Raw genomic sequence first — 18,682 nt, 5'->3', positions numbered from 1 at the left:
AACCCAGGATCTGGCCTGAGTGGCCAGAGTATCGGTTGGCTGTTGGGGGAGTGAGGCCTACTGACTACCACATGCACAGCGACTCCTGCTGGCCTCCGTCACATAAGGTCCCTCCTAATACACGGGTGTGCCCTTGGCCTTGCCCATTTGCTGGGGTCTTCAACACTGAGGAACACTGTGTGCTGGATCATACTTAGGCAAAGGCAGCACATGGCTGTAGGTGTGCATGTAATCCTTCCTTGTACAGTAATATGCATCACCTCAAGGTGCCTTACCGAGGTAATGTCTAACCTTACCAACCCTCCCAGTTCAGAAGAAAGTGCAGGCAGGGTGGAGTGGGTGGCAAAAGAGTGATTTCTAACACAGGAATATCTGCAAGAGTGAAGGGGAAAGTTTACAAGACAGTAGTGATACCAGCTATGTTGTATAGCTTAGAGGTAGTGCCACTAACAAAAAGAAAGGATGCGGAGCTGAAGATGCTACATCTTTCTTTGGGAGGGATGAGGATGGACAGGATCAGGAATGAGCACGTTAAAGGAACACGGAAGATGCAGAGAATAGATGGAGGGTATATAGGGAGAAGGATGCTGAAGATGGAGCCATCAGGCAGAAGTAGAAGAAGGAGGCCAAAGAGGAGGTTTATGGATGTGCTGAGAGAAGACATGCAGATGGTTAGCCTAACACAGGAAGATGGAGAGGACAGGGTGGAGACGGTTGACCTGATGTGGCATCCTTTGAGGGGCACAAAAAGCGGAAATCTTGAAAGAAATGATATAATATCACATATTTACACATAATATCAGCACAATTTATTAACAATATCTTAGAAGGCAAAAAAGTACACTTTATGTGTTTGAATAAAATCACATTTTGTCATTTTAGTTAAGAAATTTCCCGCAGTTTTAAATCAGTACACCCTCCTACCCAGGTAGTGGCAGTAGTGTGTACATTTGATTTTGCACTGTCGGAAAAACATAAACAAATGAAGAAGAAGTGAAACGAATGTCCTTTGAATTTTTATGTCAGGTTTGTGATGATTGTACGTTCGATTAGTTTGCTAACTTATTTGTATGCTGCGGAACAGTTCGTGTGTAAACGTTGTCTTTCAGCGTTAACTTGTTGTACGAGCTGTAGTCGAAGTTTGGACTATAATAAATGCTTTCTTTGCTCTGGATTTGTTGGCTAACCTTACGTAGCATCTAAGCTAACACGCGTTCTCGTATTTTTCAGGTTACGTTGTTGGTTTCTTTCCCGCTGTAGCAGAATGCCGAAAAGGAAAGTGACATTTGAAGACGATAATGGAGACTTGGACCTGGATGACGATCCGCCGAGCAAAAAGGTGATTTTTACTCATGTTAGGTTTGAAAATGCAAAGATTAGTGGATGATTTCTGGAGAGATCACGGACCTTGACTCGAGGAAGAGCTTGTTTGCTTATTCAGTATTTTTGACATTGCCAGATAAGGTTTTTGCTTACTGTTATCTTTAGCCCTATGACATCATAAAGGTGGTGATGCTGATTTAAAAAAAGATGTCTGATTGCCTTTAGTCCAGAGGAACTTGGAGTGCATCTTCTCCAGCTGTCCTAACTTGGTGTTTTATTTCGTTGTTTAATGTCATATTTATACTAACTTTGGTAATAGAGGTGACATTAATGTGTTAAGTTGTTATTACCCAAAAAAATGTCATCAGAAGAGGTGGATAACTGTTAAAGTTCTTAGAGGTTACCATAAATCTTTTCACAGATAGCCATGAGCACGAGACAGCAATGCATTGATTGATTGATTGATAGATAGATAAGCGATATTACAGTAACTTTTTTCTTTCTTTCTTTTGCTGCTGACCTAGAGTTTTCAGGTTATCAGTGGACCAGGCTCCAGGTTCAAGGACAAACATTCACTTGACAGTGATGAAGAAGATGAAGGTGATGACAAGAACACCAGCAAATACGACATCCTGGCCAGCGATGATGTTGAGGGTATACCTTTCTTCTTTCTTTTTCTCTCTCTCTTTCTCTTTTTGTGATGGTGTGAAATGCAGTTATCAAGTGAGATTTAATTGCTGGAGAGATTGTGTTGTCATAGCTGAACATCTTCAAAGGAAGGGTGTTCACAGGCCCTGATCATGACTTCAATTTCAATTTATTTTCATTTATATAGTGCCAAATCACAACAGAGTTGCCTCAAGGCGCTTCACACAAGTAAGGTCTACACAACAGGACTTATATAACAGTAGTATGTTAAGTTGCAGCTCAAAATAATTAAGCCTCCTAATGAAAGATGAGTGGTAAATGGATTTCTGTGGTGTTTTTCCAACTGACCCAGATGCTCAGAGTGCCTTACAGTGATACCTCACATTCACCCATACACACACTCACACCAGTGTTGATGTGCTGCCATACAAAGCAAATCAAAAATCAAATCAATTTTATTTATATAGTGCCAAATCACAACAAACGGTTGCCCCAAGGCGCTTTATATTGTAAGGCAAGGCCATACAATAATTACGTACAAACCCCAATGGTCAAAACGACCCCCTGTGAGCAATCACTTGGCGACAGTGGGAAGGAAAAAACTCCCTTTTAACAGGCAGAAACCTCCAGCAGAACCAGGCTCAGGGAGGGGCAGTCCTCTGCTGGGACTGGTTGGGGCTGAGGGAGAGAACCAGGAAAAAGACATGCTGTGGAGGGGAGCAGAGATCAATCACTAATGATTAAATGCAGAGTGGTGCATACAGAGCAAAAAGAGAAAGAAACAGTGCATCATGGGAACCCCCCAGCAGTCTAAGTCTATAGCAGCATAACTAAGGGATGGTTCAGGGTCACCTGATCCAGCCCTAACTATAAGCTTTAGCAAAAAGGAAAGTTTTAAGCCTAATCTTAAAAGTAGAGAGGGTGTCTGTCTCCCTGATCTGAATTGGGAGCTGGTTCCAGAGGAGAGGAGCCTGAAAGCTGAAGGCTCTGCCTCCTATTCTACTCTTACAAACCCTAGGAACTACAAGTAAGCCTGCAGTCTGAGAGCGAAGCGCTCTATTGGGGTGATATGGTACTATGAGGTCCCTAAGATAAGATGGGACCTGATTATTCAAAACCTTATAAGTAAGAAGAAGAATTTTAAATTCTATTCTAGAATTAACAGGAAGCCAATGAAGAGAGGCCAATATGGGTGAGATAGTCCCTGTCAGTACTCTAGCTGCAGCATTTTGAATTAACTGAAGGCTTTTCAGGGAACTTTTAGAACAACCTGATAATAATGAATTACAATAGTCCAGCCTAGAGGAAATAAATGCATTAATTAGTTTTTCAGCATCACTCTGAGACAAGACCTTTCTAATTTTAGAGATATTGCGTAAATGCAAAAAAGCAGTCCTACATATTTGTTTAATATGCGCATTGAATGACATATCAAACAAATATGTAGCACTCAAGTGAACACCGGTAGCAGCTTTGCTCCCAATCTCAGTTCTCTTTTGTACCCCTACCCCTTCCCCTTGGCCCTACCCCTCCCCCTACACCTACCCCTTTAAAACAAGGGGTAAGGCGAGGGGGTATGCCTCTAGCCCTATGAATTGAGACACCCCTCCACCTTAGGAGAAAAAAAAACTGCCGTGTCAAACTGCCGTCTTCACTGTTTGTTAACATGGCAACCGAAATGCAACTTGTTGCAGTAGCCTGTGTGCTTTTTTTATTTTCTCGCCTTTCTGCGTAAATGCAAAGAAATAGAAGAAGTCGCAGATTTCTTCAATGCATCGCAATCATGTCATGTTGATTAATTTAATTAATTAATTTAATTAATTTGTAATTTCTAATAATAATAATTAATAGTATTAATAATTAATTAATTAGTCATTTCCATCCATCCATCCATTTTCTTCCGCTTTATCCGGAGTCGGGTCGCGGGGGCAGCAGCTCAAGCAAAGCCACCCAGACCTCCCGATGCACACACACCTCTCCCAGCTCCTCCGGGGGAACCCCAAGGCGTTCCCAAGCCAGCCGAGAGATGTATTCCCTCCAGCGTGTCCAGGGTGTTTCCCAAACGCCTGCTGCGGTCTTACAGGGACCGTTTAGCCCTTAGCAAAGGGCCCCGGACCCCGTACTCCCGGCGCACTCCCCAGCCCCTCCTAATGTTAATAATACTAATAATTAATCAATAATGGTAATTAATATTGTTTGATCATTAATTGATTGATTAGTAATGAATTAATTAGTAATTAAAATAATTTATAATAATAATAATTTATTAATTTATATAGTGCCAAATCACGACTAATCGCCTCAAGGCGCTTCACAAACATCATTTAAAAGCAGAATAAAATGAAATAAGATTAAAACACAATAAAAAAAAATTTAAAACATGAATAAGTAAAAGAAGTAAAATAATAAAAAGAATAAAAAAAGACACAATCATATAAAATACTAATGATGAAACAGGAAAACAGTTTATTTAAAGTAAATAAACACAAAATATATCAGTCTGTGGAATGAATGTATACATGTTTCACTTTTTGAATGGAATTAATGAAATAAATCAACTTTTTCATGATATTCTAATTATATGACCAGCACCTGTATGTATGTTTTGGGCTGCATCTAGTATATATCTTTTTCAAATTCTCCCATTTTTTGCATCCAGCCCTATTTCCTTTAGAAATTTCCTTGACAAATAATATCAGTCTGTTAGGACGTCAGGTTATGTGTTACACATGTACATGTGTGTGTATATATTTTCCAACTTATTCCCACTGATGAAACTTCTTCTTTTCTGCCTGAACGTTTATTAGAAGACGAGTGTGTTCAGGGCTCCCTGTTTGTTTACAAAATACACACACACGTTACAGACCTTGTAATCCAACAACAGGGGTCGCTATTATCCAAAGATTTATGAACATACAAATTTACGTGCTTATCCTTTATCATGATTTTCTCCATTGTGAGATATAAACGTGTCTTATCGTAGCGTTCGTGTGTATGCATTATAACGCCTCAGCGCACGAGCAAAGTTACGATATTCTTCAGAACGACAATATACACAACATGCATCCAGCAGCATACACGTTGCTGTCATAGGCAACTGCCTGTAAAGTTTTTGGCAAGTTATAACTTTCTAAACAGCGTAATTTTTAATAAAAGCCGCTTCATTTGTGCGGCTCTTTCGGCGCCATGTTTGTTTTTTCGGAGACAGCAGTAAGCTCCTCCTACCCCTCCAAACGGAGGGGTTTGAAGCCCTCCACCTACCCCTCCTGTTGTGTGGGCCGCTGAAGAGGAGGTACTGCTGGCCCACCACCACCAGTCGGCGCCCTGCTTGGAGTGCGGGCTTCAAGCATGAGAGGGCGCCGGAGCCATTGGAAGTGACAGCTGTCACTTGTCAACCACACCAGCTGTCTCTCATCAACCACCTCATAAGAAGCGGATTACAACTCCACCTCCTCGCCGAGAAATCATCTACCACTAGAGGTAATCTTCTCTGCTGTACTTTCTGAGTGTTTTTTCAAATTGTGATCTTTGTGCAGCCGTACACCTGTGAAGTCTGTTGGAGATTGGATTGGCGGATAGTGAGAGGACGACGGTCTTCGTCTCTCACTCCATCCAGAAGAGGGACAAACAGGAGCTGCACGAGTGATAACGTATCTGGAGGTGGAGGTTTTCCCTCCCGGAGGAATTGTGTGTAAAGGTTGCTGGGCGTGAGGACTCACACTCACCGTCATCTGTTTCTTGTCTGCCAGCAGTACCAGGGCCGACAACGGAGGACAGAGACCACCTGGGGACTCAGGACTTGGCGGCTCCGGTGTTCTTCAGGCCGTTGGTGGTGGAAGCGGTGTGGGCCCCGGCTCTTCGATCACCAGAGGTCTCCTATCTTTGAGCCTGCCCACAGTCCTCTTATGTACAATTGGCATCCATTATTTTTCTGTCTGTATTCCGTTGTGTGCCTTCACAACATTAAATTGTTACTCCTTTTCTTATCCATTGTCCGTTCATTTGCGCCCCCTGTTGTGGGTCCGTGTTACAACACCTTCACAACACCTCCGCCTCGCTCCAAAAAGAGAATTGAGACACCCCTCTTGTCTCTCGTGCCTGCGCAAAACGGAGGGGAAGGGGTAAGAAGAAGGGCTGAGGGGTAGAATTGACTTTCAGCCTTAATGTCACAAGCCCAGTTTTCTAACATCTAGAGTAGACCATCACCTCCCCAACAGATTGATTGTCCTTAGTACAGTTAATACCACAGATCCATGGTGGGGGCAGTTGAATGATTGAATCATTTCCTGTGTGTTTCTAGATGTGCAAACCTGCCTACAGATTTGAACTGACCAGTTCGGGGTCACAGCAGATCAATCATTTCCATCTCACCCTGTCCTCTGCATCTTCTTCTGTCATCCCAACCACCTACACATCCTTACCATGCATCAGTCTCCTCTTTGGCCCCCCTCTTCTCTTGCCTTGTGGCTCCATCATCAGCAGCCTTTTCCTGAATTAACGCTGGGTCCCTCCTCTGTACATGTCCAAGCTGTCCTAACTTTGCTGGCCCTTCACGCTTGCAGATATCCTTTTGTTGCAAATCACAGTCTCCATTACTTTGGACAGTTGACCCTCAGTATTTAAACTCACCATCCTTCATTCACCACATCTACTCCTTTGCAACCTCACTATTCGAGAGATGGGCTGTCCGCATTTTTTCCGGGTCTAGCCTGATTCCGATACACAACACCCGGTACTGATAGAGATTCTGATGCAAGAACTCTCTTTGAACTTGTTAAAACTTGTGCCATCTTGTGCCTTGTGATCACAGGATATGAGCTTGCTCTGTGTTCCCAGGTTTAAGGAGACGTCAGCAGGTTCTCGGGCCTTTGGCTACCCTGCTCCTACAACTTGTGATTTAGTTTGCCTGAGGGTTGTCCTCAGCTGAGTTTGAGGGATTTGTAGATGAAACAGGGTCATGACAAGAAGAATCTGGGTTCTTGTTACCTCGCTAAATAGTGCCAGTAATTATAATAAAACATTGTTAGACAACAGTGTCAGCAGCTGTTTTATTTAAGACTGTGCCAAATTTGTTATCAGGTCAAGAGGACGCAACGATTGACTTTGACGAAGGAGTTTCTATCACACCCTTCAACCTGGAAGAGGAGATGCAGGAAGGACACTTTGACTCAGAGGGAAACTACTTCGTCAAAAAGGAACAACAGATTCGAGATAACTGGCTGGACAACATTGACTGGGTAATGATTTTTTTAAAGATTTCTGCTATATGTTTAAAAGTTTATCAAGCCAGTAACACACGTTTGTTTTTACAGGTGAAGATAAAAGAAAAACCCTTTAAACAAAAGAAAAAAGGTCTTGGAGCCAAACGGAGACGCAGAGCAGGTGACGAGGATGAGGCAGAAGAAGAAAAACAGAGAGAGGAGCAACAGGCCAACAAAGACAACAACAATGAAGAGGAGGAGGAGGAGGAGGAAGAGGCAGAGCCTCCTGAGGATCCGCTGGCATTTTACACACAACAGGAGCTCACCAAAGCTGTCGTCGAACTGTTGCTACCCGGGGAGACGGTCACCTCAGCACTCCGTCGACTCGGAGGCCTCGAAGTACGGAAGAAAGGAAAGCTGAAGGGAGAGCGTGAACCCACAACAGAGGTGAAGAGAGATACAGAAAAGCTTGAGAGGCTCACGGCTCTGGCTGACAGACTGGTTGCATCTGGAATGTTTGAGATCTATCAGCAAACGCATGAAAAACTGGCGTATTTGCTGAAGAGCAGATGTCCAGCTGTAAAGGAGAAACCTCAGGGTGACGATGAAGATGATGAACTTGACATGTTTGCAGATGAATTAGATGCAAAGTGTGGTGGCAAATCACAGGACAAAGAGGAGGCCGACGATAAGAGAGGTTACACCGCCGTTGCTGTAATCAGGTTGTGCGTTTGCTTGCAGCACTGCAACAATTTTTTTGTTTCATCTTATTGTCTCTCCCTCAGTGAGTGATGAAGTGATGTGGGAGTACAAATGGGAAAATAAGGAGAATTCAGAAATTTATGGCCCCTTCAGCAGTCAGCAGATGCAGGTATTCCATTTTACTATTTCTGATCTGAACCCACACCCATTTTGCTACAGTTGCATGCAAATGTTATAACTATTCATTTAAAATAATCAGGTTACATTAAAGAAAAACTTTATATGTTATAGTCAAACATTTTTCATTATTTCTTATTGAGTGGTTTACTTGAACTCTATGTGATATTCTTTAAGTTGGAAATGTTTTTGATTTCCATCACCTGGTGCATTTAATGTGGGTTGTAAAGAGAAGTCCACTACTCCTCTACAGCTCTGCAAATATGTTTTAAGCTTCATGTCAACAAGTCACTGATCAGGTGATTGCACCATACCATCTGTGCACTGCAATCAGCCATGCTTGGGTAGTCTCACCCCCCACTCAGTCAGACCTCCCTCAACATCTGAGTTGGACACAACTGCATAAGAGGCCAAGGGACCAGCTATACCTGGCAGTGACAGAAAGATGCTTTCCAATTCTGTCCACATCCTCTGGGCCTTCTCCAGCTGCTTTGGTCCCTAGCACTGAGGCACCTGCATGCTAGGATGTGCCCAGAGAAATGCACCACATGGCTAAAATGTCATAGTATACTCATCTGAATTTCTGTAAGTTACTGTTCATTTGGCAGAAAGTCATTCCAGCAGTACCCAAGGATCCTCTGAAGAGACCGAGTGCCAAATAGATCTCGTCGTTGCTTTGGATAACTAGTTAGAGTCCATGTCTTGCAACCAAACAGTAAGACCGGCACACCAGCACCTCCAAAGACGTGGACCTTCCTTTCCCCTGCAAAGGTATCAGCATCTCCAAACACCTCTGTTTGGGAACCTCATGATTCCATAAGCTTTTTTCTGATGGCCTAGAAAAATGAATGTCACTGACAACGTAAATGAATGGCTCAACATGTTGGACACTTTTCACTTTCACCACATGCAGATACATTTCTGATGGCAGGGTCCAGGGTGCTGAAAGCCTGAATCCTAAGGGGTGCACCCACCTACCACAGTCATCGACATGACTGTAAAGACACATTTTCTCAACTCAAAACTTCTTTGTTGTGTTGGGAAGCCCGTGTCAGGGCAGTTGGCTTTTCTTCTGGACACACAGGTGGCATACCGATCACACAGGACATATTTCCTCTGTGTGCCCAGAACATCTGATCGCATTTGAGGCTGTTAATAAAAATTGCACACACGCACGGACACGCAAGTCATTTGGATTTGGTCAGAGATTGTGTGGTTGAAGCCCAGTTTTGACATGGCTATGGTCGCAGTCACACGCACTGACCTATTTCGGCATAAAGTTCATGGCAGCATAATGGAGTTTCATTTTCTCTGAGGTGCGGACATCTTGTGTGTTATAAAAACATTCTCTTACACTGACTGTGAAAAAGGATGAAAGTTAAAAGAAATGGGCATCTTGGGTGGTGCTGAAATTTGGCAGTATGTGCTTCTGGTGAATAGCAGGGGATCCTGTCATATAGTACCAGTTAAAAGGTTGGACAAGTGTGTCCAAAGTTTGACTCGTAGTGTTCATAAAAAAAAAAAAAAAAACTGAGGTGTTTTGATGTATTTATTTTGTTTGTGTGCTATTTTGCCCAGACAATATAGGTGAGCCAAAGAAAGACACACTGTTTTTCATGCGCATCAATGCCAGAGATAAATGGTGGAAAACTGCACTTACACAGATGCTTGTGTTCACATAAGATTTAATATAACCTGAGGTAATTTCTATGGCTTGTTTTACAGAAGGTAAAAGGCACTAACTACATGGATATGTGCAGTCTGTACAACGCATTTCAATGCAGCAAAATACTGAGGATTTCAGTATATGGCAGATAAAATATGGCAGCTCAGAGCTTAATTACAGCTTAAATAATTGTCTGCACATCATATGACAATTTTTCTGTACTGTGATGTGACTTACTGCATTCTCAAAAGTTAGAAAATCACAAAATTCAAAAACAGGTGATTGGTAGGAAACCCATGTTGATACTTTTTTGCTGAAACTAAAGGTGTCATCTTTTATTAAATCATCTGAAATGGGACATAAAGATAATAATGTAAGAACACTATGAATAACAATTATTTTAGGAGTAAATATTCATTCTGTACTTTTGGCACCGATAGTGTTAAGTATCCAGCGTAATTTGGTTTTGTCAGCACACACACTTTATTGTGGCTATTCAACCATTTGGATTGTAACACAAGTCATCTCAAAGTGCTGTACACCAGGATGGTGCAGACCAGGGGTGCCCCATCCACCAGTTGCAAAAGGTACAGTGGGTAGATTGCATGGCATTAAAACTGGCCAGTAGCGAGGGGTGGTCGGGTTCAGCCTGCCCACTTTGCCCACTTTTAGTATTTGATGCTGCGAGCTGTTTGTTTATCAGCTCCGAGTTAAAAAAAAAAAAAAAAACAGTTATCATCTCTCTGTCTCAAAGTGCAGTGACAACAGCACACCTGCACTGAGCTTTCAAGACATTTTTACCCTTTAAAACTCTGTGCTGCTCTGTGTGTGTCCTTGCTGTGGTTAAACTAAAAACAGCTAAAGACCTGCGCCGTGTTAAGAAAATGCTAATGCTTTTTTTGCTCCCTCCCTAAAGTCTCTGAGAACAGCATGACGTATAAAGCTCTGATAAAACCTTCTTACCTTTGTACTTCCTGTATAAATACACGTTATCCATTCTTCCTGCTCAGACAGCAAACCAGGGGCGAATCCAGACAGAAAGAGGACATGCCCCTGGCAACACCACTGGATTAAAGGTCCGCATTTGAAGACCTTTTTTCGTACTATTAAATATTACTACTTATAACAATAATAATAAGAAGAAGAATTTTAACAACTAAAATGTTTAAGTCAGTATTACTCTGGGACTACGTTTTACTACAGTTCTGCACTAAGTTAATTGCTGTGTGTTTAGTGTTGTAATGTAGGACTTGGTCATTTTAAAAGTAGCTCACAAGCCAAAAACGTGTGGGCACCCCTGGTCTACACTTTATTTAGGGAAGTGATGGTCTAGTGGTTAAGCATTGGGCTTGAGCCCAGAAGATCCTCGGTTCAAATCCCAGCCTGACCGGAAAATCACTAAGGGCCCTTGGGCAAGGTCCTTAATCCCGTAGTTGCTCCCAGTGTGTAGTGGGCGCCTTGTATGGCAGCACCCTGACATCGAGGTGAATATGAGGTATTAATATGTAAAGTGCTTTGAGTGTCTGATGCAGATGGAAAAGTGCTATATAGAACCACAATTCCAATGAAGTTGGGACGTTGTGTAAAATGTAAATAAAAACAGAATACAATGATTTCAAATCCTCTTCAACCTATATTCAATTGAATACACCACAAAGGCAAGATATTTAATGTTCAAACTGATAGACTTTTCTGTTTTTGCGCAAATATCTGCTCATTTTGAAATGGATGCCTGCAACATGTTTCAAAAAAGCTGGGACAGGGTCAATAGTGCTCAAAGAACACCTGTTTGGAACATTCCACAGGTGAACAGTTTAATTGGAAACAGGTGAGTGTCATGATTGGGTATAAAAGGGGCATCCTCAAAAAAGTCAGCAGTTCACAAGCAAAGATGGGGCGAGGATCACCACTTTGTGAACAACTGCATTAAAAAGTAGTCAAACAGTTATAGTTTATGTGTCTCAACTTTCAGTTGCAAGGAATTTAGGAATTCCATCATCTACAGCCCATAAAATAATCAGAAGATTCAGAGAATCTGGAGAACTTTCTATACATAAGAGGCAAGGCTGAAAACCAACACTGAATGTCCGTGACCTTTGATCCCTCAGGCGGCACTGCATTAAAAACTGATATCATTGTGTAAAGGATCTTACCACGTGGGCTCAGGAACACTTCAGAAAACTATTGTCAGTTAACACAGTTCGTCGCTACATCTACAAGTGCAAGTTAAAACTACCATGCAAAGTGAAAGTCATACATCAACAACATCCAGAAACACCGCTGCCTTCTCTGGGCCCAACATCATTTGAAATGGACAGACACAAAGTGGAAAAGTGTGCTGTGGTCTGATGAGTCCACATTTCAAATTGTTTTTGGAAATCATGGACATCGTGTCCTCCAGACAAAAAAGGAAAAAGACCATCCAGATTGTTACCAGTGCAAAGTTCAAAAGCCAGCATCTGTGATGGTATGGGGGTGTGTTAGTGCCCATGACATGGACAACTTACACAGCTGTGATGGCACCATCAATGCTGAAAGGTCCATCCGGGTTTTGGAACAACACATGCTGCCATCCAAGCAACGTCTTTTTCAGGGACGTCCCTGCTTATTTCAGCAAGACAATGCCAAGCCACATTCTGCACGTGTTACAACAGCGTGGCTTCATAGTAAAACAGTGCGGGTACTAGACTGGCCTGCCTGCAGTCCAGACCTGTCGCCCATTGAAAATGTGTGGCACATTATGAAGCACAAAATATGACAACGGAGACCCCGGACTGTTGAACAACTGAAGTCGTACATCAAGCAAGAATGGGAAAGAATTCCACCTACAAAGCTTCAACAATTAGTGTCCTCAGTTCCCAAATGCTTATTGAGTGTTGTTAGAAGGAAAGGTGATGTAACACAGTGGGAAACATACCACTGTACCAGCTTTTTTGCACAAAAACAAAGTTTATCAGTTTGAACATTAAATATCTTGTCTTTGTGGTGTATTCAATTGACTATTGCTTGCCTCTACTGGTGGTTGGCACTCACTGCGGTATTGTATCACTTCCTGTTCCGGAGCACAGCGGTGTTTTTCTGTATCTGTTAGCTGTTTAATCTGCGCAGTTAGATTGATCTAGTTATCTAGATTACGATTTGTTTCCCAGTGTAATCTTCACGTGCCTTAACTAAAGCACTCCTTCTGCTGAATCACCTCTAAATTATTTACACATTATTCACTTTGTGTGTTTTTAGGAATCCGCTAGCTTAGCGCAGCTACTAGCTCTTAGCCGATTTAGCATGGCGGCTTCTCCTGTCTCTCCCGCACTTTTCTGCTCTGGGTGTGAAATGTTTAGTTATTCCTCGGCCTCCTTTAGCAGTAACGGTACTTGTAATAAGTGCAGCTTATTCATAGCTTTGGAGGCCAGGCTGGGCGAATTGGAGACTCGGCTCGGCACCGTGGAAAATTCTACAGCTAGCCAGGCCCCTGTAGTCGGTGCGGACCAAGGTAGCTTAGCCGCCGTTAGTTACCCCCTGGCAGATCCCGAGCAGCCGGGAAAGCAGGCTGACTGGGTGACTGTGAGGAGGAAGCGTAGCCCTAAACAGAAGCCCCGTGTACACCGCCAACCCGTTCACATCTCTAACCGTTTTTCCCCACTCGACGACACACCCGCCGAGGATCAAACTCTGGTTATTGGCGACTCTGTTTTGAGAAATGTGAAGTTAGCGACACCAGCAACCATAGTCAATTGTCTTCCGGGGGCCAGAGCAGGCGACATTGAAGGAAATTTGAAACTGCTGGCTAAGGCTAAGCGTAAATTTGGTAAGATTGTAATTCACATCGGTAGTAATGACACCCGGTTGCGCCAATCGGAGGTCACTAAAATTAACATTAAATCGGTGTGTAACTTTGCAAAAACAATGTCGGACTCTGTAGTTTTCTCTGGACCCCTCCCCAATCGGACCGGGAGTGACATGTTTAGCCGCATGTTCTCCTTGAATTGCTGGCTGTCTGAGTGGTGTCCAAAAAATGAGGTGGGCTTCATAGATAATTGGCAAAGCTTCTGGGGAAAACCTGGTCTTGTTAGGAGAGACGGCATCCATCCCACTTTGGATGGAGCAGCTCTCATTTCTAGAAAAATGGCCAATTTTCTTAAATCCTCCAAACCGTGACTATCCAGGGTTGGGACCAGGAAGCAGAGTTGTAGTCTTACACACCTCTCTGCAGCTTCTCTCCCCCTGCCATCCCCTCATTACCCCATCCCCATAGAGATGGTGTCTGCTCCCAGACTACCAATAACCAGCAAAAATCTATTTAAGCATAAAAATTCAAAAAGAAAAAATAATATAGCACCTTCAACTGCACCACAGACTAAAACAGTTAAATGTGGTCTATTAAACATTAGGTCTCTCTCTTCTAAGTCCCTGTTGGTAAATGATATAATAATTGATCAACATATTGATTTATTCTGCCTTACAGAAACCTGGTTACAGCAGGATGAATATGTTAGTTTAAATGAGTCAACACCCCCGAGTCACACTAACTGTCAGAATGCTCGTAGCATGGGCCGAGGCGGAGGATTAGCAGCAATCTTCCATTCCAGCTTATTAATTAATCAAAAACCCAGACAGAGCTTTAATTCATTTGAAAGCTTGACTCTTAGTCTTGTCCATCCAAATTGGAAGTCCCAAAAACCAGTTTTATTTGTTATTATCTATCGTCCACCTGGTCGTTACTGTGAGTTTCTCTGTGAATTTTCAGACCTTTTGTCTGACTTAGTGCTTAGCTCAGATAAGATAATTATAGTGGGCGATTTTAACATCCACACAGATGCTGAGAATGACAGCCTCAACACTGCATTTAATCTGTTATTAGACTCTATTGGCTTTGCTCAAAATGTAAATGAGTCCACCCACCACTTTAATCATATCTTAGATCTTGTTCTGACTTATGGTATGGAAATTGAAGACTTAACAGTATTCCCTGAAAACTCCCTTCTGTCTGATCATTTCTTAATAACATTTACATTTACTCTGATGGACTACCCAGCAGTGGGGAATAAGTTTCATTACACTAGAAGTCTTTCAGAAAGCGCTGTAACTAGGTTTAAGGATATGATTCTTTATGTTCTCTAATGCCATATACCAACACAGGGCAGAGTAGCTACCTAAACTCTGTAAGTGAGATAGAGTATCTCGTCAATAGTTTTACATCCTCATTGAAGACAACTTTGGATGCTGTAGCTCCTCTGAAAAAGAGAGCTTTAAATCAGAAGTGCCTGACTCCGTGGTATAACTCACAAACTCGTAGCTTAAAGCAGATAACCCGTACGTTGGAGAGGAAATGGCGTCTCACTAATTTAGAAGATCTTCACTTAGCCTGGAAAAAGAGTCTGTTGCTCTATAAAAAAGCCCTCCGTAAAGCTAGGACATCTTTCTACTCATCACTAATTGAAGAAAATAAGAACAACCCCAGGTTTCTTTTCAGCACTGTAGCCAGGCTGACAAAGAGTCAGAGCTCTATTGAGCTGAGTATTCCATTAACTTTAACTAGTAATGACTTCATGACTTTCTTTGCTAACAAAATTTTAACTATTAGAGAAAAAATTACTCATAACCATCCCAAAGACGTATTGTTATCATTTAAACTAACATATTCATCCTGCTGTAACCAGGTTTCTGTAAGGCAGAATAAATCAATATGTTGATCAATTATTATATCACTTACCAACAGGGACTTAGAAGAGAGAGACCTAATGTTTAATAGACCACATTTAACTGTTTTAGTCTGTGGTGCAGTTGAAGGTGCTATATTTTCTTTTTGAATTTTTATGCTTAAATAGATTTTTGCTGGCTATTGGTAGTCTGGGAGCAGGCACCGTCTCTACGGGGATGGGGTAATGAGGGGATGGCAGGGGGAGAGAAGCTGCAGAGAGGTGTGTAAGACTACAACTCTGCTTCCTGGTCCCAACCCTGGATAGTCACGGTTTGGAGGATTTAAGAAAACTGGCCAGATTTCTAGAAATGAGAGCTGCTCCATCCAAAGTGGGATGGATGCCGTCTCTCCTAACAAGACCAGGTTTTCCCCAGAAGCTTTGCCAATTATCTATGAAGCCCACCTCATTTTTTATTAAAATTAGAAAGGTCTTGTCTCAGAGTGATGCTGAAAAACTAATTCATGCATTTATTTCCTCTAGGCTGGACTGTTGTAATTCATTATTATCAGGTTGTCCTAAAAGTTCCCTAAAAAGCCTTCAGTTAATTCAAAATGCTGCAGCTAGAGTACTGACGGGGACTAGAAGGAGAGAGCATATCTCACCCATATTGGCCTCTCTTCATTGGCTTCCTGTTAATTCTAGAATAGAATTTAAAATTCTTCTTCTTACTTATAAGGTTTTGAATAATCAGGTCCCATCTTATCTTAGGGACCTCGTAGTACCATATCACCCCAATAGAGCGCTTCGCTCTCAGACTGCAGGCTTACTTGTAGTTCCTAGGGTTTGTAAGAGTAGAATGGGAGGCAGAGCCTTCAGCTTTCAGGCTCCTCTCCTGTGGAACCAGCTCCCAATTCAGATCAGGGAGACAGACACCCTCTCTACTTTTAAGATTAGGCTTAAAACTTTCCTTTTTGCTAAAGCTTATAGTTAGGGCTGGATCAGGTGACCCTGAACCATCCCTTAGTTATGCTGCTATAGACTTAGACTGCTGGGGGGTTCCCATGATGCACTGTTTCTTTCTCTTTTTGCTCTGTATGCACCACTCTGCATTTAATCATTAGTGATTGATCTCTGCTCCCCTCCACAGCATGTCTTTTTCCTGGTTCTCTCCCTCAGCCCCAACCAGTCCCAGCAGAAGACTGCCCCTCCCTGAGCCTGGTTCTGCTGGAGGTTTCTTCCTGTTAAAAGGGAGTTTTTCCTTCCCACTGTAGCAAAGTGCTTGCTCACAGGGGGTCGTTTTGACCGTTGGGGTTTTACATAATTATTGTATGGCCTTGCCTTACAATATAAAGTGCCTTGGGGCAACTGTTTGTTGTGATTTGGCGCTATATAAAAAAAATTGATTGATTGATTGATTGACTATAGGTTGAAGAGGATTTGCAAATCATTGTATTCTGTTTTTATTTACATTTTACACAACGTCCCAACTTCATTGGAATTGGGGTTGTAAATGCAGTCCATTTATTTAATTTGTATGACAGTCCAACAGCAGTGCACTCAACAACAAAAGTGCTGACGTCTTTGATGTTTGTCGTATTAAACCTTTATTAAATTGGTTTGTATATTTGTTTTCTCTTGAAAACGTATTTTCCTGAAAACATTCATATTTCCCTTCACAGAATAGCAGACAGTTTCTGTTTAGCATCTCTTTGTCTGTTTTGTAGGACTGGGTGGATGAAGGCTATTTCAGCAGTGGAGTTTACTGCAGGAGGGTGGACCAAGAAGGCGCTCAGTTCTACAACTCCAGGAGACTGGACTTTGATCTCTATACATAATTTAAGTCGAGCTTCAAGCAAATCACAACCAGAATGATCACCATCACATTCATGCTTCCTTTCTTCCCACAATCATCACTTTTGTCATTTTAAAAGTAGCTTTGTTGTCTGCATATTGTTTTAAATAATTCCTATAATTGAGTTGTTTATTTTGGCCATTTTTTCCCCCCTGAAGAAATAAATCACAATTTGGATTTATTGTAATGCTCTTGACAAGATGATTAAAACTAGATGTTTCGTACATTCAGTCATGTAGCTGTGACTTTGGGGGGGGTTGGGGTCCACCCAAGATCAGCATTGGGAACCACTGCATGTACAAACCATGAACTAACTAGCGCTTTCATAACTTGATAGGGATGCTCATTCCTGAACTGTCCAGTAGGTGCCACTGTTGAGTAAGTTGTAGGCATATTGTCTTTCGATTGATCCCATATATCTTAACTACTGTCTTAAGTTCATCACCATTATCTGCTCTTTTAAAATCAACCAGCAATCAGTTTGAGGAAGAACAAACGAGGAGCCCATAAATCATGCAGCTTTTACTTAGTTTGAATTGGAATGCTGCGGTCCATGTTGATTGGCTTGTTTTATGTTTTGACACCACAAGGGATAAATCAAATGGAACCTTTTGAAATGGCATAGTATTGCTGCGATCAGAACCCTCGGACATTCAGAAAGACCTGGTATAAAAAAAAACCCTACAACAGGAAAAGTGTTCATGAGATTATTACTTCGTTAAGTTTAATCATCGACTACTTCCACAGTAGTGTGGCGCTAATGTTATCTTTGAGCTAAATTAAATTGTGGAATGTTTTGCTGATGTGTGGGGGCTGTCATTGGTTGTGATGTCAACTCGTACCTCGGGTTGCTCAATTTCCTCATGAGTTTCTGAGCTCAAATTTTTGTGCCGATGTAGCATTCAAGGTATTTTTTCCTGTGCTAGAGGTCAAATCTCCAAACTTTAAAGGGGTCCTGAACACAGCATAAGTCTCTCTCTAGCACAGCACGTGATGTCTTCCTTGCTATACAGATTCCAAAACAGTGTTTTGAAACTGGTGTTACAAAGGTTTCAAAATGTTCTGGAGCAGTATTTTGGGTTTTGGTATCATCCCCAGCAAAACTGTCCATTTTTTAAATCCAACTTCTGGCTCGTTAGCTAATGTGCATCTATGAGCATGACGTACCCAGTGTTCAGTCTTCATTGTCACGGCAATCCATCAGTGGCAAGCAATATGGGATAGTGGGGTTGATCTAGGGATGATGTGCGTGGGTTTTACATGGGAATGTCGTTGATGGTCCCAGTTGCAACATCTGTTTTCTCTCTTTTGATGATCTTTGTTGCTTGCAGGTATGTTTTTAGTTGGGTGTCTGGCCAGTAGAGGCTGCTAGAGTGTCACCCCTCAAAATATTCATTCAATTTCTAAAATAATATTAAATATCATACAGAAACATCAGATTTTACTGGACCAAGTTATGATTGAGGTATTATGT

At 42.0% G+C, this 18,682-nt stretch overlaps 1 protein-coding gene across 3 annotated transcripts; it reads left to right on the top strand.

The window, feature by feature from the left end:
• Window positions 1-952: 952 nt before the first annotated feature.
• On the top strand, window positions 953-17,438 carry cd2bp2 (CD2 (cytoplasmic tail) binding protein 2). 3 transcript variants are annotated; one of them, XM_034190711.1, is made up of 7 exons: window positions 953-1,039; window positions 1,261-1,339; window positions 1,848-1,977; window positions 7,051-7,208; window positions 7,284-7,869; window positions 7,958-8,043; window positions 17,081-17,438. In XM_034190711.1, exons 2-7 carry the CDS (start codon window positions 1,265-1,267, stop codon window positions 17,189-17,191), a joined length of 1,146 nt encoding a protein of 381 aa, XP_034046602.1. In that variant the 5' UTR covers window positions 953-1,039; window positions 1,261-1,264; the 3' UTR covers window positions 17,192-17,438. The 3 variants fall into 3 exon arrangements, with proteins under 3 accessions (XP_034046602.1, XP_034046603.1, XP_034046604.1); XM_034190712.1 differs by having other exon boundaries at window positions 989-1,026; window positions 1,231-1,339; XM_034190713.1 differs by having other exon boundaries at window positions 991-1,026.
• Window positions 17,439-18,682: the final 1,244 nt, after the last annotated feature.

Source organism: Thalassophryne amazonica, chromosome 16, assembly GCF_902500255.1.
Source record: "Thalassophryne amazonica chromosome 16, fThaAma1.1, whole genome shotgun sequence".
NCBI lineage: Eukaryota > Metazoa > Chordata > Actinopteri > Batrachoidiformes > Batrachoididae > Thalassophryne > Thalassophryne amazonica.
This window is presented reverse-complemented; position numbering and strand designations above follow the sequence as displayed.